Below are 24,663 nucleotides of genomic sequence, written 5' to 3'. Positions count from 1 at the left end.
GAAGGGAGGAAATGCGCTTGTCACTTCCTGAGCGGGGCCGGCGCAGAGGCAGGGCCCGGCCCGCACCTGCGGAGCTCCGCGCCCGCCGCCCCCCCCGGCGCTGCCCCTCAGCCGTCCCCGGGACGGCCCCGCCGCGCCGCGCCCGCGCTTCCCCGGCCCGGGGAGGAGCACGGCGGGGCCGCGCCGACACCCCGCTCCCCGCGGGCACGGGCGCTGCGCGGGACCGGCGGCTCCATCGGGCGGCCGAGAGTGCCTCCTGCCGGCACCCGGGGGGAGAGCCCGGCCCGGCCCCGCTGCTTGCTGCCCCGTCCCTGGAGGTGCGCTGGGCAGCGCGAGCCAGGGGTTGATTTAGCGGCTGGCAGCTTTGCCCGCGTTGAAACGGGATGATCTTTGAGGTTCCTTCCGATCCAAGCCGTTTTCCAAGCTCCTTCATCCCGCTTCAACAATCGTACGTACTCAGAGCGGTAACAATGAACACAAACACGAGCTCCTTTCGCAGAACTCTGGGAACGGAGTCTGAAAACGGTTTGTCTGGTTCCCCCGAGGAACATTCAGTAATGAAGCTTGCAGTAGAATCGGCTCCATCCCCGTGGCAGCCCTCGCAGTGCAGGGCTGGTCTGCAGGAGCCGAGCAGCAGGCCGCTGTCTGCCTGCTTCCAGCTCAGCCCAAGCACAGCGTTGCTCACCTCTCATCTTCTGTGCTCTCAGACACTTTATATGGCTGCACCGTTTGTTTGCCTGATAGCACCCTGTTTGATTTCCAGTAACCTAGAAATCCGCTCATTTCAAGCTATACTGTTACCTAACACATGGAAATGAAGCCACGGGTTGGCTTTCCCCCTGTATCAAATAAAGCCAGTGCTCCTTTCCCTCCTCCATCTCGAAGCTGTAGCAGTTCATCCCTTTTGCATCATTCAACTGAATCCCAGGTGCAAAGACAGGCCTTCTTGAATCAACAGTCGTTTCATTAATATCACTTGGTCTCCTCTTTCAGGTATTTCATCCTGACAGTTCACTCCCCACTACAACCCATAAAATCCAACGGGCTGCTTTCCCCCAGGTAGAATGCGGGAGCACAAGAGCCACAACAAACACAACGGACTGTCCCAGGAAATACCTCAAAAACGAACCACAAAAGGCCTTTTGCTTGGCAACAGCAGATACCAGGAGCCAGGGACTGGGGGGCAGAGCTGTACCAAAAGCAGCAGTGGAGGTGCTGCTTGTAGGGCTTGTATCCTAAAAGCCTGGAAGGAAAGGTCAGCAGTGGCTAGCAGGACCTGCCCAGCCCAGCCAGCTCCAAGCAGTTCATGCATCACTAGAGCTGCACATACTGAAAACACCTGGCTTAGAAGATGAGATCTAGTTTCCATCCTAGTTTTGAGGTTAAATTGCTTAAGGAGAATGGGAGAGACTTCATTTCAAAGCAGTGGATCCCTGTGGAGGACAGTGGTTGACACCACCCTCTCCTTTCCAGCCTTTCCAGGCATCTTGCTGAGCTTGGCATCTGCCTCCTGAAGCCAGGTGCAAAGCTCTCCAGCACTCAGGGAATTTCAGCCTTTGGCATGCTGTGGATCAACAAAGGAACATAATCCCTTTCTGTCCTGCCTACCTTTTACACAAAGCTATTCACAGCTCCACAAAGGTATGCTGGCCCCGCAGCTTCATCCAGCCTAAACTTGGGACTGCAGAAAAAGCGTGTGGAGATCCAGGGATGGTATTAGTTTTACTACCCACAAATCTCGTATTCGACAGAGAAATCACAAGCAAAGTCTCCAGAGAGAAACATAATAGGAGCAGAATGCATTTCAAATGCTGTATTTGCTCTTCTGTAGTCTGGCTTTGCAGCTGATACCAGAAGTCACACAACCGTGTATTCATGCAGATATCCACCTTTATGAACCACCATGAGATCTTCAACCACAAGCAAAGCCTCACTGCTCCTAACACACTGCTTATTTGTCTGCCTCTTCCAAGAAGTTTCTCATGGAGAAGCACAGACATTTTGACATGATACCCTCATGAAAAATCATCCAGCAGGATGAACTGCCCAAAATCAAGGCCATTCTTGGACATGTGGTTTCCAAATCCTACTAGTCAGTAAGAAGCCATTATTCAAGTCACCATTACAGCTGCTGCCTAGACTCCATTATTCATAAGGGTCAGGTTTCTAACAGCAGATTTCAAACAGCAGGCCTTTGATTATTACTACCTTAAAAAAGCCCTCCCCAGCATGTTTTACAAGCATTCTTCTACTCTCCAGTGATAGTTGAAAGGGCACAGGCATAAGAATACTGCCAGCTACAGATCAGATGGAGAAACCATCAGACCCAAGTGACAGCTTGTGCACTTGTTTGAGACCAAAGAGAGGCCGCTGCCAATTTAGGAATCAAAGTTATTTCACTTGTGGGTGCCACTCTGTTTTTTCTGTTCCTTGCACCCATCTGCAGGCCTTTTCTTTTCATTTCTTGAGCATTTTACTAGAAAACTTTACTGTAGTCCTGAGAAGCTGACAGACTCATGAACTCTGCCTCAAACCTGCTCTAAATCCTACACATCTCACAGAGTGTGAATTGATTATGCAACTAAAATTCATCCTGAGAAATTCACTGGAAAACATCAGGTCTTTGTTGGCTCTTAAGACATCACTATATAGCAAATTAATAATGAAAGAGGCATGTGTACAAGCTAGTGAGATTACAATGTCACACCTTTATATAATTACGGGATCAGTGGAAGTAATGAAGCAAGCCTACATTCCCACAGGTGAGCTTTTTAAAAGCACTCAATAGTTGGCCTCTGTGGGAAAGAGACAAGCTATTTCAGTGGAGGCAGAACTTCTGAACTTAAAAGCACTGACTGAACTGTTTTGAAAGGGTTTCAGCTCTTGACTTGTTTGTCCCTCTCAAACTTGCAGCTTCCCTAAAACAACTGAGGTTGTAGCAAGGGCAAAATTTGCAGGCAAGTTATGCAAAGCTGTTATGTTTCCAGGGCAATGTTTTATAGTCCCTCAGAGTTCCATACATAGCATTTAACTGTGTACTCAAATAACATTTATTTACACACGTGTCTGAGGTTTGCTGTCAGGCTTACTTTAAAGTTCAGACTTTTCTCAGCTAATCTAATTTGTCCAAGATGGATGGTCTCACTTTTTTCTTTGGAAAACCAATGCTGTTACGCTGTTTCCAATTCTTCCTCCAAAGCAAAACTTGGGTGTTGGCAGCTCCTCCAGAATTTCAAATCCTGCCAGACAGAAATTAAAATGCTTTTATTAGAAGGAAGTCATTTTATTCCCCTCCTGGATAACCCTTTGCAAACCACTCTATTTGTCTGGAAAACTTGCAAGTCAGTTACTTTGCAATTTCATAGGACTGTATTGTTACGCTGTGCTGCTGCCTTATACAGCTGAAACCCTTCCACGGGTAATAAAAATCTCAGATGGCTGAATCACACAAATTAATGGCAGAAGAGATGATTACTTGCCAGTGATTTTAGTTCCCCAGAAGGGATGGTTGTTTTAGATCCACACTCTTGAAGTTTCAAGCTTCAGGCATGAGACTCAGGAGGTAACAATCATGTTAAAAAAAAAACAAACAAAAAAAAAAACAAGACAAAAACACCTTCAGAGAGGATCAGACAGGACACTGAGGAAGGGACAAAAAAGGTCAGACTTGTCAGCTCCCCTAAACACGGGTCATTTTTAGAGCAGTTGTATGGGTGAACTGGATCCGTTAATAAAATGACAAAAGAGAAAAAAAAACACCTGGGTATAGAATTTCCTCCTTTCCCAGTGTAGCTAGTCTGAGATCCTCACTCTCTAAAGTATAACAAAACCTGTGCCACATTGACACACTGGTGCTGGCAAACATAGGAGTAATTCTTGAGGAAAACACAGTGAGAATAGGCTGAGGAGTTCACTAATCTTTTCACTACTTTGTCTTATCCTGATCTGAGAAAATATGTTAACTCAGACACTAAAATTTACCCACAGCACCCTTGGTCAACCATGAGCTGGAAAATGGCTCTGTTCAACTGCTCACCTTCTCTGAACTCATCCAGCAGCTCCTCCTTGGTCCAGTTGCAAGATGTTATGAGGAAAAACCCCTCTGGTTTCAACACGCTGCAGAGAGACCTCACGTACTGCTTCCTCTTTCCAACTGCATTGTCAGGATTAAGGCTCACAGCATCAAAAGTCCCCTTGTCAATACAGATCTGAAATGCTGACAGCTCAGCTGATGGAGCCAGGAAGTCTTCTACCTAAACCAGAAATCTACAACTGTGAAAACAATCTTCTGCTCTGGAGCTCCTGAATCTTTAATGCAAACCAATGCTTTAATCTCAAACTTGGCAATAGGAGAGGGTACCCTTAGGAAAGGGTAAGCCAAAGGCTTCACACAGTTCCAATACCACATCAGCTTCTTTGTTCTCTACCTGCGACATAATAATCTATTTGCTATAAAGCCCACATCTATACCTATTCATCTAAAGCTCATTTGGGAGTTCATCCTTCAAATCATTATTTGTACTTTGATCCCTGGTTTCCTAGGTGCCGTGTGCTAGGCCCTGTACAAATACAGAAGACAAGACAGTGCCTGTTACAAAGAGCTCACAATTGAGACAGAAGAACAGAGACATCACAGGGATACAGAGCTGGTGGGGAAAAACACAGCAGAGAAATATCACTGACAGGATGGCTGTGGCTGGAAGGGAACTCTGGAGCTGGTCCCTGCCCTGCTCAAGCAGGGTCTCCCAAACTCCCTGCTGCAGAGCTACTGGCAGGGATTCTATCCTGTATGGATTTAATCTTCTAGTTTAAACCTAAAATTCAAAGTATATCAGCTTAAATGCAGAGCTTGTCACATGGCTATCTGCTATTCGGTTCCCTGCAAGAAGCATGGGCAGCTTTTGACTGCTACAAACAACAAGATACACCACAAATCTTCCTGTAAATACAGATTTACTTGGTTGGAATACTCTTATAAGGTAAAAAATACAAATGAATTTCAAAACACATCATTAATGCGCATCTGAATATCAAGTAGGTCACTTAACCTTGGGGTCAGTTGCTTTCAATTTCCTTAATAAAAGATTCACTCAACACTTACCAGCAATTTAATGTTAGACATCCCTTCTTTCTCCCTTACTTTCTCTGAAAGCAGTATTGCAGAAGGTGAGTAATCAATCCCAGTGAGGTTAGTGAAGCCATTTTTTGCCTAGACAGAAGCAGAGAATCTTAATCAGCATGCTAACAGATCTTTTGTTCACCGGGTCTATTCCTCTGCTCTATAATTCATCCTCCCTCCTCTTAATGAGGGAAAAATAATACAACCCAGAACCTCATCTGCCTGCTACCTCACCAGAACTGCTGCCTGAAAGCTGCCTGATGTCAGCAAGTGGGAAACTGAGCAGAACTGTCATAAGCTCTGGAGGGGAATAAGCTCTCATCTGTACCAAAAGTAACCTCAAAACCAGGAATTTTCTGTGATGAGAACGTGCCAATGACAGGTGCTTCAAAATAAGAAAAACCTCTTCAACACATAAGACAGCAAGCAATTATCTGGCTTATAGCCTAACTTCTAAGGGCCAGTACATGTAATCACAGAACTGTAGGGGCTGGAAGGGATCTCTAGAGACCATTGAGTCCAACCCCCTGCCAAAGCAGGTCCCCAGACCAGGTTGCACAGAAAATCATTGTAAAACTGTTTTTCTGATTTTTCATGCTCACACCTATCTCAGTGCAATTATTTGCATGCAGTGAGGTCTTCGTATCAGTGATCGTTAGGCAGGTTACAAACCACATAAAAGAGTAGATAGACTTTCTGCTGACTTTGAACTAGATAATGATAACCCAGCTCATCCAGCTGAGGCAGTGAGAGCCTAGCAACCCTCTTGCAAAGCAGATGGGCTCACACACGTCGCATGAACTGGGTATGTGGGAGCAGGTTGGTAACACATCTGCACTCCCAGGTAGGAGCAGATCTGGCAGCACGTGGATCAGCCAATCTGGCTGGCTCCAAACCCAGCAGGAAAAGCTATGACCTTATGGCCAGCTGCAGGCAGGAATGGCAGAGGGAGGGGGTGGGTTTTTTCTTTTGTTTTGTTTTTTGAATACCAAGGACCTCAACTAGTATTAAGCAGTCTGCTGCCCGTCTATTTATTCCAAAGGCCAACACTTCAGCAACAAAGAAAACAAAGTTTTTAAAAGTCCTTCCTCCTCCTAGCAGCCCCTCAGTCTGTGTGAGTGCAGTGGCAGCCAGCTGTTCTTAATTGAGGACTAATTTCAGCTAAACACAAAGACTGCGTTGTGCGTGTTTGATGAAGAACAGCATATTGCTAAGGCTTCTGCCCACGTTCCTCCCCAGAGCTCCAAGAGCAAACCAAGCTTCCTGAGATGCATGTGCTGAAGGCCTGGGGGTGGAAGCATAGTTTCCACAACAGCTCCTCTGTTTGGGAACGAAGAGCTTGAGTCACTTCAGGGAGTTTCCATTCACTCCTATAGTCTTTGGGGCAGAGAAGGAAAGTTTAAGGATAAACAGCATTAAATGCTGCTAAACCTGTACGACCTGGCTCCGTGTGGACAGGAAGCACTCTAATGCTAAACATGACCACACTGTGTCCTGGAGTCAGTGACCTGAAGGTGGTACTGCTCCTTGACAGAGCTGGTTCAATCAGCAGCATGAAGTGCTGTCAGCGTGGCACCCCTTGGGTTTGTGTTGCCACCCTCACTTGGCCTTCATCTGCTCTTACAGCAGTTTAACAAAGCACTTACATAAACAACTTGGTTTTGGCCCTTTTTTTTATATCAGAAATAAGTATTATTGTCAGAACTGAGGATGGGCAAGCAGTCTGGTTTCACACTTGAGTACTTGGTGCATTAATCAGCTTAATCTCCTTACCCACAACAGTGGGAAGAAAAGCATTTTTAAACTTGGGAAAACAGTAGGAAAGTAAAGTTAAAATAAGGGATAATCAGGCCAATTGATTTAAAGAAGTCTGAAAAAAAATCTGAAATCTGGAGTGACAATCCAGGCAGCATCAAGAAACTTCAGGTTTGGGCGCATGCAGAAAGAAAACCCCCAAACAAAAACACACAGGTATTTCCATCACATAGAACCATATACATGTTTATTCTGTCAACCACTGCTGCTTCACTTTATATGTTGTATCTCTGAGCCCCACAAACTGCCTGCCTTGTGCAACTGTGTCTTTGTGACAGAATGATTTTTAAGGCCTGGCAACAAGACTGAAGTAATTTCACATGCACCCTTAAACCAAATGAAAAACAGAGACCTCATGCACAGTAAGCACTGTTCTGCTGATAGAAAAACAAAACAAAACAAAAGTAAAAGTTTTAATTTAAACATTGTCCAGGAAGCTAACACGTCAGGTTTCAAAGAATCTCAGAACATCTGAGCTGGAAGGGCTTGTTTCTGTTTTTTTTGCTTAAGTCACAACTTGCCGTGATTACTGTCCCTTGTGAGAACTGAGCACTGCTTCTGTTACAAAAGCAGAAACTTTGCAATATACTAACCAGTTCAATCAGTAAAACACCATTCCCGGTCCCAATGTCAAGCACAGAGCTGTCAAGGGGCACCTTTTGTTTCTCCAACCATCTGATTATGCGAAACATGCTTTCTTCTCCAAACCTATTAGGAACAAGGGCTCAGGTAATCAAGCTAACAAAGACACACAATGTTTTTGTTAAACAAGCACAGCAAATGTACTTCCTTGCTCCACAGCTTCTGCAGAGTCCTTCTTACTGAAGCACTCAGCTAACAACTGTCATAGCTCATACTCCACGTCTGTTTGAAGTTTAAATGAATCAGACCACAGAATGGCTTTGGTTGGAAGGGACTTTAAAGATAATTTAGTTGCAATTTCCTGATGTGGGGTGGGTGCCCCCAGCAGCTCAGGGGGGCCAGGGCCCATTCATGGACATGGACACCTTCAGGCATGGGGCACCCACAGCTCTGGGAGCAGTGCCTCACTGCCTTTTGAGTGAACAATTTCTTCCTAACTTCTGACTTAAACTCCTCTTTCAGCTTCTAGCCTCCTGTTTATGAGCTCCCTTCAAGTGCAAAGCCCTCCTGTTGTATGAGAAGACAGCGCTGGCAACTTGCCTACTTACATCTGAGCTCAGTGATAAAACGAGCACTTCACACTTATGAGTACAGCAGAGCATACCTGCCAGCTCGTTTTCTGTGCTGGGACAGCTGCATAAGCACAGCATACAAACGTACATTGCAAAGCCGGTCAGGAGAGGAATGGGTGTCTCCAATACCGACATCCCCTGCCAACACACAGAGCTGGCCCTACAACGTCCCCTTTAGAAAGAAACAGCAGGCACGTTCCGGTAGAATGGTTTAATTACCAAATTTCCCCAGCGTCTCCCGTGTCCTGAAAAGCTCGCAGCTCTCTCTCATACGCCGCATCCCAGCTACAGTGGAGGGAGAGCGGGGTGGGGGGGAGAGGGGATGGGGAGAAGAAGATACGTCCATTAGCACTGCGAACGACTTAAAAGAGCAGGGAAAAGGAAGAGAGCGAGCCCGCCTTTATGTCACAGCACCAACTGGAGCCCGCTTCACAACCCAAACCACTCACTGCGGCCTGGTGCCCAGCGCCGAGGGCGCGAAGGGCTCCTCCCCGCCGCCCGCCATGCCCGCCCGGAAGTGCGGGGCCACCACAGAGCGCGGCCGGCGCCACCACGCGGCGCGCGGGGAGAGAGCGCCCCCCGGCGCTGTGGAGGACCGGCGCTCCGTGCCGCCGGGCTCCCCCTCCCTAAAGCTGGCCCCGGTTGGAGGGGTACTTCCAAAGCCAACGCTTCGTTCCGCTTTTGGCTCACGGATTGTCATCGCTCCGAAGCGTTTCACTGGAATCGCTAGTTTGGTTCTGAGGAACAGCACAGCTCCAAGGGGACTGATTTTCATCGTTTCGATTCATAAGCGATCTTTACAAAAAAGGTTTGCGCTATTTTTTTTGCGCCACCTGCGTAGAGATTCTGACACACACGCAGCTATAAGCAACGCTAGATGGGAAAAGAGAATCCGTTCCACATGCGACCTCATCAAATCACATATAAATCCTCCGTATAACCGTGCTGCTTTTATCCTGACCCAGGCGAGGCTCAGACCTCGAAACCGCTCAAGGCGAGACATGCTCGGGTCACCGTCCTTGTTGCGCCGGATGACCTCGAAGGACTCCAGGACTCCGCGCACAGCCTGCACGCAGCCGGACTACATCTCCCAGCATGCCCCGCGCGCTGCCGGAAGCGGGCGGGCGGCGGGCGCGCGCTGCCTTGTGGGAGCGGCGGCGGCGGCGGCAGTGGTGTCCATCATGGCGGCTTCCATCTCGGGCTACACGTTCAGTTCCGTCTGCTACTTCAGCGCCAACAGCAGCGCCGACCACGTAGGTGCCCGGGACCGCCTCCTTGAGGCGCGGCGGCTCTGGGCCCTCAGGGCTCGGCCCACCCGGGATGCAAACAGCCGGCGGCAGCGGCCCCCGCTGGGCTCTGAGGAGCGGCCCCTTGCGCGGCTGGGGCCGGGGGGGTCCGGCTGGGGGTGTCGGGGCTCCCGCTCGGTGGGCAGCGTGTATGGGGGCTGTGTTGTGAATCTCTGCGTCCTGCTGACACGCTTCCTGTGGATAATCGCTCCCGCCTCTCCGCTCCGGAGAGCCGTACTTGTGTTACGGTAGCGCCTCGTCCCTGCTCGTTGTCCTGACTCGTTCTGGGTAGGAGAGGAGACGGATGGATTAAGTTACTTCGGGTTTCTGATGCTGAGGGCCTAGCTCACCTCCATGTGTGCGTTTCTGTCTCTGCGGATGTGAACTCTGTTTGTCCTCAGGGTCGCTCCCTGCCCGCTGTGTTCCCATGGTGCTGGGACAGGGGGCAGTGCCCTTCTCCCAAGCGTGTGCTTTCCCTGCGCGGGTGCTGTATTGCCTAGGGAATGGTTTCAGTTGGAATGGACCTTTAAGATCATCTGCTTCTGACCCCCCTGCTTTATACATGGATAGCTCCCTCTAGACCAGGCTGCTTGCAGCCCCATCCGTCCTGGCCTTGTATATTTCCAGGGAAGGGGCGTTCACTTCACTACAGTGCGTGTCTTCCGTCATGAAATCCCTGTGTTGTTATGGGGCAGCTCATTGCTACAGTGTTATAAGCTAGAATGTCAACCCTCGTAAATGTAACATTGTACTTACAGCAGCCCATGTGCTATGTCAAATGAAAGCTTCCGTTTAGTGAAGTTATGGTTACTTACCATTTAAGGCTAAGTAAGTTGCAATAAATTGCTGCATGTTGTGGGGTTTTTTTTGTTTTGTTTCTTATTTTTAGTCCTTTTTTTTTTTAATTATTTTTGTTTGTTTGTTTCCATTGAAATTGCAGGAAGGGTTTCTGTTAGGAGAGGTGAGACAAGAAGAGACCTTTAGCATCAGTGACTCCCAGATCAGCAACACAGAATTTCTGCAGGTAATTGGTAAGTAACAGAGCTTTGAGAAATTCTGGGAGAAGTGCTGTTGGGTTTTCCATTTCTTCATGTAACAATTCAGTAAGAACTATTTTTTCACATTTGAGACCACCATAAGATTTTCTGGTCTTTTAAAGTTGGTATTAAACCACTTGCTATGTCATTTGTTCACGTAGAGGTTTGAGGAAAGGAAAAGCCATTTGTTTTTTGAATACATACGTATCACTTAGTGTTAAAATACATCTACATTTGTAAGAGCCCAAATGTGTGCGTGCTTGACTTTGTGGGATGGATTGTAGGTAACTTACCAGGGTCTTTATAAAGCATTACAAACTGTTCCACAGACATCTTCCAGTGATCTCACAAATGGCATTTTTAGAACTAATGCTTGCTGTAAGTATGTAGTGTATTATGATGCATCTGAAGATGCAACCCTTGAAATAGGGGTGGTTAAAGTTGATTCCAGGTCTGAGCATTCCTAAAGAAAAACAGGTGATAAACGAACTGTGTGACCTGTACTAATCTTCGAGATAAAGTACAGAAAATAAAGAGATAGACATTCTCATGTGTACGTATATAACAGTTGTCAGAGTTTTGTATCAAGGAAAGCAGCTGATGTCTGTCTGTTGATACAAAATTTGATGTGGCTGCTCTGTGCTACCTAGCCATAGTTACTGATGGCATTGCAACACCACTAACCAGCTGCTCCCTACTTTGATTTCATAAACCAAGTGCTTGTAAATATTAAAAATTATTCCCTTTCTAGATACTCTTTTATTATATTTTAAGTTACTTTTGTGTGTGTTTGTAATAAAGGAAATTATGCCCCCCAGGTATATTCTGGATACTTCTTGTTGACCAGGTTCTTACTGCAGCATTTATCTATCAACCTTACAAGTTGACCCAAGAGTTTAGAATTTGAAATGAAGTTGACAGATTTGTGTTACAGTTCTCACAGATGAACTTTAATGTTTTTTGTGTCTATTATCTCAAAGTGTAGTGGCACTGTGTGTGTGCTTAAAGCATATATGTGGTAAGGATACTCTGTGTATTTATGTAAAATAAATCAGTGTGCAAAACTCAGATTTGGAATGGTGGCACCTTCATGCATTTGTGTAGCAGTGCAGTAACCCAAGAATCAAGTGATGCATTCTCAGCAGCCATGGTTCATCTGTTTGCTGGAAGGAGTTAGTATGAGCTGCAATAATTAAATTTGCTGGCCTTGTTTAGCAAATCATTCCCACAGGTCCCTGTGTGCCAGAATGAAAATGTGGGGATGACGTGGCTTTATGTGGTTGGATTTGTTTCAGAGTGTAACAGCAGCACAACAAATGCTTCTTGCTGATGGAAGTGTTGCTTCTCAGGCAGTGTGTGTGCCACTGATGCTCAGGGCCTTGTTGTGATGGTGGCTGAATATGCCACCATGCCAGTGTGTGCAGTCTGCTGTTGTTGGGAATTGTAGTCTGCCTGTGATTCTGCTGAGGTTGCCATCACGAGCAGGTGGTGAGTCACACAGGAAGGAAGGCTCTAAACAGAGCTGTTGCTGAACGTTCCAGCAGCATTCTGATGGAGGAACACAAAATAGTATTGCCATGTAAATGCTGCTCAGTCTGAGCAAATACAGTTTCAGACAAAAGGTATGTGATCAAAGCATAATAATATGAATGTGACAAACTGTATCTGAGGAGTCTGAGCAGAGGAGAACCTGTCAGAAGTACTGAATACTACAGAAAGGAAGTTGTGCTTGGTATTAGAGAAACTGTATGGTTTGGATTTTTGCTCTTTTTTTTTTCCTTTTTGATGACTGACATCACTGAGTCACAGAGTTGTTGGGGTTGGAAGGGACCTCCAGAGATTGAGTCCAACTCCCTGCCAAAGCAGCTCCCCAGCCCAGGTTGCACATCCAGAGTTGCTGAGACACGAAAGGACACTGTGTGGTGATACAAAAGCTTATTTGCTCAATAGATGTGATGTGGAAAGGTTAGGCAAGATGTGCCACTATAGCTCCTCTTTATCTTGAGCAGTCGGACATATGCCTCTCTTTTTATTGTTGCAGAAATCCACAACCACGAGCCTTGTTCAAAACTCTTTAGGTAAGCTTTTTCTGTTTTCTTCCAGTGTTGGCTGTGAAATATAAAAAGGAATAGCTCACTGAAATGTAGCAGCATTTCAGGGTGCCTAGTGACACTTGTGTTGTTTCCTTACCTGCTGATGATGCAGGGATATGTGTAAATTGCACGTACCATGGCAATGGAAGTGTGTGTTCAGTTTTGGTACCTTCTGCCTTGATATAAAACCTTAGTTTAGAAAGAGTGCCAAGGTAACCAGTGCACGCTTCTTTCTCTGCCTCTTCAAATTGTCACCTATGCAGTGGAGGGGGATATAAATCAGATTAAATCATACCACTGATAATTCAGGTGGAAGACAAAACCAGTGCAAATTATTGCAGCCTCAGACTAACACTAATTATGCTTGCTGGGGCATAGTACACCCCTGCCTGGTAAGCTGCTGGGTAATCATGCAGTTAGTTGTACTGATGTGCACCAACTAATTACTGCAAAGCTTTCAGCTTACTAGTTCTTTTTGCCTTCTGATCTTCTGCACTCCAGAATTAAACTTAAATGTCTGTCTGATGTTCCCTTTAGTGGCTTTAATTTACTACATATAGCTTTTCTGTATGGTCTTCATTTGTTATACAGCAATGGCTTCTAAATTACTCCCAAGAAATTCTTTTCAGAAGGAATTCCCTATTAATTTCTTTTTGTCTTTTCTTAATTGGTTGGAAGTCTCTAAATAAGACGCAGTACCTTAGATACTGTGACTGACATGAGTTAGATGAGGGAGAAAAGCTGCAGTCTATCATTTGCTATCTGATCATTACAGAAGGGTACTCTTAACCCAGTGGTTTATATGCTGGAGGCTCCACACACTGAGGTAATGTCCCAGTGTGTAGTGGGCCCTTCCTTGTTCCTGTGGTGCTTTGTGCAGCACATGTCAAAACCAATCACACTTACCATCTCTCCCCAGTCAAGAAATTTGTTGTTAGTATCTGAGGTGATGAAGAAAGGGGAGAAAATCTGCATTTTTCTACATGATTTCTCCATGTGAGCAAGGATGAATTTCTGAACTTCAGAGCACAGGGGAATTACACAAAGTTCAGGTGCCCTGTATCAGTACCAGATGCCAATTATTCTGTTCCTTAAGGTGCAACAGATGCTGGTGTGGGGACATTTCTACCTGATCCTTTTGACTTTAATGTAGCCAGGCTTAGGAGGCCTGTGGCTCATCTGCTCTGTGTTTTTGTAAGCTGGCATTGCTGAATGTCACAGGCTTGGCTCCAGTGCATTTAGCAAGGACTGGGAACTGAATAAGTAGTGAGGATTTTAATAGGCCTGGTATCTTTATCTGTGCAGTTCTCAAATTAGGGTGTTCTGTGAAGCACTAGTTGCTTGTCCTGTGGGACAATTACAAGTTGTGGATAAAGAATTGGATATCCAATACTTACAAGAATGTAAAAATGTTGTGAAAATGAATTGAAAAAATTATGCAGATACTGTATCTCTAATTAGTAATTGTAGTCTTAATATTCAAAGTAACTTTTTTCTTAAACCAAATCTTATTTCCACCCTTATTTACCAGCCAAGTACTGAGCTCAGGATTTTATGTTTGTTTTTTTTTTCTTTTCCCCACACAAACAAGAGTTGAGATCATAGACCTCTAAAACAGAGTGTTTTCCTGCACTGCTTTAGGTGTTAGTGATATCAGCTCTTGAAAGAGACTAAAGACTTGGCAGGTAAGTCAAGGAGGAATCTACTTTGAAATGTTTTTGCTTCTGTTATGAGGTGTGCTCCATTTGAATTTATAAACCTCTCTGTGTGGATAGCTTTATAAATTCTTATAAATTTATAAATGTCGTGTCCTCTGAGTGACAACCTGTTAGGATTTGGGCCTCCATCCTGTAAGCAGAGCTGTGTGGGAAGACCACAGTACTTGAGATTCTTGCTCACCCCAGTGTAACTGTTTTGGCTTTGAGGGTCTGTTCACGTGAGCTCAGTCGAAGCACTGGAGCTCAAGAAAGTGATTTGTAACTGCATGTCAGTCGGCCCTGCTTTCCTTTCCTCTCTGGGAGGTAGGCTGCCCATAGCAAAGCAGGGATTTGCAGAGTGCTGATCAGAATACAGTTCCACAGTCCATTTCTGCACGTGTTGTCTGCTGAAGAGACTGAAATCCTAGTCATCAAACTAATGTGCTCAATGAAGGCATTTGAGAACTAATAATTTCAGCCATACTACATTTCATTACCAGTTGTTTAAAAATGGTTAGACTATTTGCACCAGCTAGCCTTATACATCTCACCTCTGTGCTCTGCATCCTCCTCTGTGAGTGACTGCTGCTTTCTTACAAGCTGTGTAGTCAGTCCAAGCTTCTGGTTTTGTCACTGAATAGCAGCCAAGTTGGATGTCTCAAGTAGGTGATGTGAGTGCTGTGATAAGGATAAAATTGTAGGGGTTGATTTCTAATTTATAGAATGCCATCTATTTGAAGAATATAAACTACTATATGTATGATGTATGTGTGTAAAATAAATGCCTACATTTCTCTTTTTTGGTTCAAGCTTTTATGACTATGCAGGCAAGGTTAACGAGGAGAGTTTGGACAGGATTCTTAAAGATCGAAGAAAAGTAAGTTGTCTATCTTTTCCTCCTGTTCTAGACATAAGAGCATATAATTAGAATGGTTTTGAGAAGGCAGATTGCTAACTAGGAGAAATAATTCCTTATAATAAATCTGATCCGATGTTCTGAACCAAGGATTATCCTGAACACAACTTAGTGGATTTGTGGTACTTGGGTTGAACTGGGGGCAGTGTCTAAATTCCCTGAAGAAGAATGAAGAATTTAAGCTCACATCTCCAGAAATGAAGGGCTGGCATTAATGCACTGTCTGGTTTCTGAGCTGAATGTAAATCATTGCCATTATTTTTATTTCCTAGCAAATGCTGTCAGAATAATCTCCTCTGTGTGTACTTGTGTATTTACACATAACACATATGTTGTGAGTGTATCTTATATGTACAGGCACATACATGAGATTAAAGTGCTATAGGTTTGATGACATCAGTTGTCATGGTGTCAAAAAAGAAACAAAATGCTGCTGTCCATAACCAAGGTAGCCTTGTGTTCTGTTCTGCTCACAAAATAAGCACAGCTTATTACATCAGACTATGTAATTGTACACATTCTACTGTAAGAAGTTAAAAACAATGCTTAATTATGACAGCATTATATTGTTCGATGTATCAAGTCTGTTCTGTTCCAATAAATGCACAGAATCTTAATGAGTCGCTATGTGACAGTGCCTATTCTTGGGAGTCCTCCTAAACCGGAATGCTAACGATGCATCCTTTATCATTATTGTCTTAATTTAATTGCCCGTTTCCACTAAATAATTTTAATACATTGTGTTCAAAATAATCATTGAATTATAATGCCTTATCTGCTGTGCTTATGAGTCTTATCACAATTAAGTACACAATTTTATTGGTGTGCTCAGCAGATTAGTCCCACACGTCTCACGAGCAGACATTATTTGCACATATGTTTGCATAGCACTGGAAATGTGTCTTGCAAATCAATATGAGTGAATAGGCAGTTGAAATGTTCAGGCTAAAAAAAAAATAAACACATCTGCTGTGTTTGAGAACTGCTCAGGTCTGATCATTTGAAGGTGCTCTGAGATTTGTCATTAAAAGTAAACAACTGGCTTAAGAATTAATGAAAGTGGGCTCCTAAGTGCCACAGAGGGCACACGGATCATAGCACAACCACGCTGAGCAGTTAATAGTCGTGTGTAGCAGGATGTGGCAGTTTCTGGGGCTGTTTAGTAGATGCAAACCTCTAGATATTCAGTCAGGTTTTGTTGTAACAAAGCTGTTCCAAGAACTGGCCAATTCACATATCAAAAGTTAAGGCAACTTTTGATCAGTCAGTATGTCTGTGTCAACTAATACTTTTTTTTTTCTGATGCATGTGATTACAGAACGTTATTGGGTGGTACAGATTTAGGAGAAACACTCAGCAGCAAATGTCATACAGAGAGCACATCATTCACAAACAGCTGACCCACATTCTTGGAGTGCCTGATCTTGTCTTCCTTCTCTTCAGCTTCATTTCCACTGCAAATAACTCAACACATGCTTTAGAATATGTGCTTTTTAGACCAAACCGAAGGTGAGCAACCTCCACGTATGAGCCAGTCCTTGCTTTTTATTCTTGTTGCTATTCTTTATGTTGTAAACTTCTGAAGTTGGCAGGATTACACAGAGGGTTTTCTGTTTATCAAGTGTTATGTTGGTGTGTGCAGTTGTTAGTGCTGATGGCTTGTCACCCACCACTGCCCTATGCGAGTAATTGGTGAGTCAGTCTTGGGGTGAGAGTTCTTCTCAGTGTTTAAAATATCTTGTTGCTATTGTTTGAATATTTAAGAGAAGTGGGGTGTTGGTACCATCTTCCATGTAAGAGACATGAATGCAGGTGCACCCTTGTGTCTCTGGCACAATGGCTGTTAGAGCTACAGAGATACATCCATCTCCAGGGAATTTTAAATGCAGCTTCCAATATTTGGCAATTTTTATAATAAACCTAACTCAGAAGCTTGGAAATGAGGCAAGTTCTAATCATCCAAGAGATGGAGTAGTGCCAAGACTACTGTAAGTAATTTCTTAAAACGTAATTAAGAACTCTTTCTAAACTTTTTCTGCAGGTATAATCAAAGGGTGTCCCTTGCTATTCCTAATCTAGGCAACACAAGTCAACAGGAATACAAAGTTTCTTCAGTGCCAAATACTTCTCAGAATTATGCCAAAGTTATTAAGGAATACGGGTAAGATTATACCAAGCTCTGCCTTCTGTACCTTCCCCAGAATAGTAAGGATATGTACTTCAAGCAGCAAAAACATAGTTCTGGAGGAGAATGAGCAGTTGGTTCCTACTGTGCTTTTCCTGCTCAGAATGAGATCTTTGACAGGAACAGTTGTAGCTCAATGTGCTAAGTGGAGAAGCAGAGTTGGTATGGGCAGTCAGTGCTGTGGGCCTTCTGGCTGCAGGATTCTTTCATTAACTCTTTTCTCAAGCAGCTCTTGTATGTGGGCTTGTTTTAAAGCCAGAACACTTTAGTTTAGAGTATTTGTTATTGCTGGTTTTAGTAATTTTATTTAAATGCTCTTAATGCAAAATAGCTCTTATGACTGTTGGCAATGAAATTATACAAGCTTAGAGTTTTCTGCATGTGTTTAATATGAATAAAGATGGGACTTCATTGTTCCAGAGGGAGCCTTGGTATCAAATGTTCTGCTGTTTGAATTTTGGTTCTTCAGAGTATAGTACTTTTTTTTTTTTTTACCATTATAAAAGAAAAAGTATTTTAGAGATACAGTGATTGACTGCTGAACAGCAACTCACAGAGAGCGTGAGGTAGGAGCTTGTGCTGTCTTCCCTAACTAATGGTCTCTGCTTCTTTTTGTAGTACTGATTTTTTTGACAAAGATGGAGTGATGAAGGACATCAGGGCTATCTATCAGGTTTATAATGCACTTCAGGAAAAAGTGCAGGTAACCTCCTTTGCTTACTGTTGGTCAGTGTGTATGTGGTGTCTTCTCTTCATCCTTTAATTAAAGCAAGAGCACAGGAGTTATTTAGAGCTTATAAATGATTTCTCATAAACAGCAAAAAAATGTTTTGACTTCAATAGTGGAACGTGACAGTGACATCTGAAAAATGATTTATGTGAATGTCATTGATTCTTTGTCTTTCGCAAGTAAACGTGGCTTATTGCTCAGTGATTTCAGGGAGATGAAAGCTATTTTTAAGAGTGTATCTTGAAGAAAAGCTTTCCTGAAGGCTGTAGGGATTTGCCTGTATGAGTTTGAAAATGATTTCTGGCTCTCGATGTGTAGTATGCAGCACAGAGCTCCATCTGTTAGTTAAAACTTGAGAATGTTTTGTGTTGAGCACGAGTGCCTCCTGCTCCAAATGTGGCAAAGCATCTGAAAGCTCCTCTTGTATCAAACCTCCTAGGTGCAAGCTTGTCAGTTCACAGCTTGTAGCTGTGCTGCCTCTGGAGCCCACACATCTACTGATTGTGATGGAGTCACAGTTAATTTCCTGGCTATGCATCTCTGCTCCACTGTAGCTTTGCTGGTTGGCACACAGAGCAGAGAGCAAAGCAGTCACACTGCTCTGGCCATCTCTTCACCCTGCCTGCACAGAGCTATTTCTCTATGTGAGTTGTTCCCTTGAACCTACCTGGTAAGGTGGGTAACTTGAATCAAGAAGGAGCACTGTTTTCAGGTTGACACATAGAAATTTATTTTCTGATGTTTAATACATTAGCTAGTGGTACTATTTTTTTAAATGAAATTTTTGCCAGCAGAGAATATTTCCTTTCGTGCTCTTGCTGATGTTTGAATCAGCAAAAATGAGAAAAAATGTGACATCATCAGGGAGTGGTCCTTCTATGTGTTAAAAATATGGCTTGGTTCTGTTTGACCATGACCATCCTGCTGCTGTACATTGTTACAGAGCTGAGGAATAACAAACAACCAGTGTTTGTTTTCTGGAGGTGTAAGCAAAATCCACTGTAACACATCTGGTTTAAAAAGGAAACCCATGTTGTGCAGAGCTGTTCATTAGTGAAGGTCTTCCTAAAATTTCCAGTTCATTTCTCTACCAGGATAGAGAAACTTTGCTGCAGATCACTGAGCCTTGTTCATGTAAGAGTTATCAGCTGGGGGATGAGCTCAGGGCAGCTGTTTGTTGACACAGCTGCTTCACACTCTGGTTTAAATTTGGCCTGCTATGAAAAGCATGCACCTTCATGCCAGGTTCATGATCGTGCTGCCATAGCATCATTATCATGCTAACAGCAGTGCATTAAGGTAACTGTACACTCTGAGTTCAAACTGGAGGAAAAAAATCAAGCCTCTTTCAACAAGAAGGGGAAACTATCTTTGTTTCTTATTGTGGCTGTGTTCCTTGAGCTGAGGAATGATCTGGGGGTGCTTCCCCTGCCATGCAGCAGTTGTGAATTCACAACAGACAGTGAAGGAAATGCATTAGGTTGACTTAAATGCTCTGAAATAGCCAATTCCTGCTCTTAGCTTTGTGCTTTTAATGGCTTCTTTCATAGCATTGGCTTAATTAATGTTGCTGTGGAAGTCTTTTCTGTATTTTTTTTTCAAAGTCTGAGTGTATCTCATGTTTTCCTCCTAGGCAGTGTGTATAGATGTAGAAAAAAGTGAACGTGTGGTTGAATCTTTTCAAGCTGACGTGAACAAGTTAAAAAGGCAAATTGCACAGAGAAGAAATGAAAAAGAACAAAAAATAAGTAAGTACCTTCTGATTTCAAGGGAGAACATTTTGTGGAATTGTTTTGAGGTGTATCCCAATAGCTCATAGCAAAAAGAAAGTATTCCATGCTGGGATGGACGGTACCTGCACTTTTGAAGTGTATGTGCTGCAAAGGGTTTCTGCAGGAGTCTGCCAGGGCTGGCATGATGGCAATAAAAGGGAGAGATGGAGTGTAGGGAAAGAGTGGGGAAGTTAATTCTGGAAGTAACACAGGAAAAGATCAGTTGTAGGAAAGAAAAAAGAATAAAGCCAGGAATAGAAAAAAACAATTGTAAGCCCTGGTGAGATTCCTTTTGAAATATTACATCGAAACAGAGTGCTGTGTTTACAGACCAGAAACTGCCCGTGATTTAGAAATCTTTATTCCCTTCCCTGCTCCCATCCCCAAACACCAGCCCAGCACAAATTACATTAGATTCCAGTTACTTTAGTGGACACCAGACTAGCAGGCTGAGGGAAAAGGAGTTCTTCAGAGATGACCATTGACATAGATCACCCGAAGTGCTGTCTCAGATGCCTTGTGACCTCACAGCTTTTAGGGGATGTGTTTAGTTTTTCACCACTGGTTTAGAGAAGATCTATGTTCTTGTCCTCCTTCCACTGTGCTGTTACCAGATCCTAACTTATTCAGCATTATTTTTGTTATTTACTGACTTAGTGAATGTGGTTAGTATTGAAATACCACCTTTCAGTGTTACACTAGGTCTTCCCAAAAGTCTGTTCTGTAGCCTTTCCATTCAGAAGTACCTGCTAGAAAGTAGAAGAAGCACTTAGTGCAGAGTGCCATTGGAATTTGCCTACCTATCAGTGATGATATGATATTTGATATGTGCATTTAATTTGCATCGATTTTATTGGTGTGATGCTTCTGAAATGTCCTTCTCAGCACACTGGGGCATAGAGTCTGATAATTCACTGAAGGAATATAATAATGAATCTTTTTGTGGTGAGGCTCTGAATGGAAATTGCACTTGTACTGTGCTTAGAACACTGGTATCAGCAAGCTTTCTACTGAGTTAGGATTTAAGCTTCAACAGCTGAAATAACTCCAATTTAAAAATATTAATACAGAGTATAAAAGCAAGTTTTCATAGCTGGTAAGGAAAGCCAATAGTAGGAGTACCTTCATCTTAGTTTGCTGCTCTGTATCTCTGGATCAGGCAGACCTATTGTGTGAAGGTATCAGGCTGCCTGCCTTGCTGCCCCACCTGCCTATGAATGGAGCACGGCCTCAGGCACTTCTGGTTAGGAGTGGTGGGTTTTGTGAAGAGCCTTAACATTTCCAAGGAGATGGGGAAGACTGAACAGAGAAGGTAGAGGCAGAGAGTAGGCAAGTGGGAAGTAATACTTACAAATAAATTTATAAGCACAGTATCTATTTTAGCAAACACTTCCTCTGTCTTCCCATGTTTTGCAATGGTAAAATAATAAAGTTTTGTATTTTTAGCTAAAACACGCTTTTTATTAGTTTTGTATGTCTGAGGCTGAAAGATGGCTTGTGTTGGTTAACACCCCCAGCTGTGTGACAGACTGCTCTGATGGGATGGTTTTTTCTCCAGGCAGCAAGGCACTGTTACCTCTTTAATATTTTACATCAAACTTCAATCTTCTCTGAGGTTCTTCCTTCCCTGAACCTCACAGGTGAGGTGAAGAGCCAGCACAGGTCACAGGCTATCTGCAAGGTGTAAGCAGCGTGAGTCACTGCTTCCTGCTTGGCTGGTGGTGAAACAGCCGGGGAACTGCTGCTTCGCAAACCAGAGAGAGGCAGAGCTGGTTCTTCAGTGAGGCTGGAGCTGATCTCAGCCCATACGGCAGAAGCTAGGGGAGGAGGAGGAAGAGCAGTCAGTGTTAGTCTCCAGATACTACCAGCAAGATGGAAGTGCTGGGCTGAGGATCAATGCCAGAGAGAGCTGGAAGAGGAAAACACGCAGCTTGTATCTCTAATATTTTTAGATGCAAGTAGCTAAATAGTGAAGCTGGCCTTCTGTTCTCCTACTCTCTCAATATTGGGGAATTTCCTTGGCTTTAGTGAGTGAGTTGTTCCAGCTGATCAGTCTCTGGACTGAAGGACAGGAGAGCATCTGATTCAGATTCCTGTGAAGGTGTTGTGCAAAAGCCTGCTTTTCTGAAGCATGTTTGGTTAATGGTTGTGGCTCTAACACTAAAGCATAAAAGTCAGCTGAGACTTCATGACAGATCACTGAAATTATTTTGTTAGTGTTCTGTGCACTTCCGAATGCCAGGAAGTCCCCCACCGTGGTTTTCATACTGCAGACTGGAACTGCAGTTCTGTTGTGTAGCTCCTTCCTGGGACACTTATGGGAAACGTGCCCTTTTATTTAGGTAAGAAGTGTCTTGCTGGCTTGGTTACAGGAACTATTCAGCTTTGATCTTTTGTGTTTTCCAGAGTTGAGGTGTATGCTCAGTAGAGCTGATGGTGCTCTTGTCTAGCACCTAGCTGCAAGACAGACTTAAATACATGGGTGTCAGTTCTCACAGATGGTTGGAGGTTAATAACCAGTTAGAAGCCGGTCAAGCTTAAGCCTATCCCAGTGCTGAATGAGTGTTACTGCACGGGAGGTTCTCCTCATGTCTAATGTACAGTACTGCCAACTTAAGCTACCTTCTAATTAACTTTCCACAATACCCTGCTATGCGTCTTTGAAGGCTTAAGCAGTTTCCTCAGCCTTGTCTAGTTACCCAAGTTATTTCAGCCTTTCCTCTTGTGCTGTATACCCAGAGCACGAGCAGATCCTTCTGTTGTGCAAGGCTTCTCCAGTTGTGTTCCTCACCCTGCTGTGTGTAACATTAGATACAGCATTCCACTTGTGTTGTTACACACCATGCTTGTGTATTGCCTGTTCCAGCAGCAGCAAACCTCAGTTTCTTTTCTGCAGAGGGATGCCACTATTGTGCAGTTTGTGCAGCTCATCATTGCTACGTGTGTCTTCCACCAATTGTTTTCCTAACCGCCCCATTTGTTAGGAGCACTGTGAAATTCCTTCTCTGATACTCTGTTTCACTGGTGGCTATTTGTAGCACAGTACCATCTGTAATCTTCATAAGCACGTGCTGATCAATTCCATCACCCAGGTTGTAGCAGGAGTACTGCTCATGTTACTCTCTGTTCACTATGAAACACCCAGACTGTGAAATCCCTAAAGGCAAGGTGCATCTGTTGCTTTTGGCCTTGTTTTGACTACTAAAAGCACTGAAGAGACACGGGCACAGTGAGGGAGGACAGAAAGCAGAAGGAGAAGCATCAAGTCACGGACACTTCACGCAGCTGAGTTTGTAGGGGGCTTAATGTGGAGCATTAAGTACACCGTTCTGCTTTGTTTCTTCTAGGACTGCAGCAAGCCATTTTAAGTAGGCAAATGCCAGCAGATAACTTGGAACCTCTGTTTGTTCCACGAACGTCCTGCACTGGCTTTGCAGTGGAAGGCTGCACGCTGGAAGACTCAGACGTCTCCGACCCTCCCCCCCCGTATTCGGATTTCAGTGCAAGCAGTCAGGAAAGTACTGCAGCTCCTGCTCTCCTGGAAAGCAGTGTTTTTATGCCTCGACCTCAAGCAGTAGGTTCTTCTGGTTACGTTTCAACGAACACAGGATTGAAATACTCCGGTAACGGAGCGTCCGTGCCATCTTCCCAAAGAGCGCTCGCTGACGATGTCGACGAATCGGAAGACAGTGATTATGAAAACTTGCTGGAGCCTACAGAGTCCTCTGACAGTGAGTACTCACAGAGCAGGGATCCCCGACCTTCAGCACATCCCGATGGCGACTCCAGGAACGCTCAGACTTCTCAGATTTGACAGGGGTTGGAAAAAAAAGAAAGGACTTGACACCGTTTTTCATCATCGTTACAGAGAGATTTCGGGGATTAAACCTGGAGGAAATGAACCACACAGGATTCCTGTGCTCGCAATGTAGAAGACTTGCACTAGATGGTTTGTTCACCTCGTGATACATTTTGCAAGTTTTGTAATGGAATCATTAGGATAATCAAGTTGTACTAATACTGATGAGGTTCCTGGATGTACTGGTAAATTTAGGCAAAATGAAATTTATAGAGATCTTGTAGCTTTTGTTGCCGTATTTACTTTGAGACAATAAATTGGGTTGTAGTAACTAAGCACAGTTAGTCTACAAGTAATGTTCTCAAATCAAAACTTACCTCTTGCACTATCATGCCTTGAATTTTAATTTTTGAAAGGGAAAAAATATATATATGTATCGGCCGCCTTCAGAATAGCTTTCTGTGATAAGCCAAATTGGCCTTTGCAAGCAAAGGAGCGATGATTCTGAGAAGCCTGATGGGAACACATGTAGTCGACCTTCTGTGGGCATGCTCTTTTAACAGAGGAGGGGTTTGTTTCGACTTTTCTACTAGCAGAATGTGTCTATCACTTACAACGACAGTTGCCTTTTTTTCTGTAAAGGGTGTCTGGGGGGGGGGGCTGGGAAATCATCCGAATGAATGTCATAAATATTGCTCTTCTGGTTTTGCTGGGTTTACAATGACTGTATGCCACACTAGCCTCGTTTACTGTCTCGTTTGTTATTTTAGTATGAATGCAAAGTGCACATACAGGAGGAAGTGACTGACGGAAGTAGTAAATTCCATCACCTGTGGACTTCGGAGTCTGCAAATTGCAAACAGCACAGACTGCTTCTTGCGTTTTATTTGCATCTGAGTATTGGATTTATGCTTCTGTAAGAGTTATTATGTGTAATAAATAGGGGACGGGGCAGGAGAAGATTGTCTGGGGGAGTCCCCTGGGTTTATTACCTCTTTTC

The 24,663-nt window shown here is 44.0% G+C and overlaps 2 protein-coding genes across 2 annotated transcripts; one reads left to right on the top strand and one right to left on the bottom strand.

Moving 5' to 3' along the window:
• Nucleotides 1-2,895: 2,895 nt before the first annotated feature.
• On the bottom strand, nucleotides 2,896-8,662 carry EEF1AKMT2 (EEF1A lysine methyltransferase 2). Its single transcript, XM_065746984.1, is given in 7 exon segments — nucleotides 2,896-3,144; nucleotides 3,147-3,239; nucleotides 4,037-4,253; nucleotides 5,102-5,209; nucleotides 7,528-7,642; nucleotides 8,368-8,433; nucleotides 8,598-8,662. Coding segments are annotated over 7 exon segments (687 nt in total). The 5' UTR covers nucleotides 8,654-8,662; the 3' UTR covers nucleotides 2,896-3,112.
• Nucleotides 8,663-9,298: 636 nt separating this feature from the next.
• Nucleotides 9,299-23,695, top strand: ABRAXAS2 (abraxas 2, BRISC complex subunit). The gene is made up of 9 exons (XM_065746981.1): nucleotides 9,299-9,401; nucleotides 10,375-10,465; nucleotides 12,513-12,549; nucleotides 15,072-15,138; nucleotides 16,496-16,686; nucleotides 17,219-17,338; nucleotides 17,981-18,065; nucleotides 19,726-19,840; nucleotides 23,212-23,695. Exons 1-9 carry the CDS (start codon nucleotides 9,330-9,332, stop codon nucleotides 23,676-23,678), a joined length of 1,245 nt encoding a protein of 414 aa, XP_065603053.1. The 5' UTR covers nucleotides 9,299-9,329; the 3' UTR covers nucleotides 23,679-23,695.
• The last annotated feature ends 968 nt before the right edge of the window (nucleotides 23,696-24,663 follow it).

This window comes from Cyrtonyx montezumae, unplaced genomic scaffold (assembly GCF_038088225.1).
Source record: "Cyrtonyx montezumae isolate F1298 unplaced genomic scaffold, pur_monq_1.0 scaffold_4, whole genome shotgun sequence".
NCBI classification, from domain to species: domain Eukaryota; kingdom Metazoa; phylum Chordata; class Aves; order Galliformes; family Odontophoridae; genus Cyrtonyx; species Cyrtonyx montezumae.
This window is presented reverse-complemented; position numbering and strand designations above follow the sequence as displayed.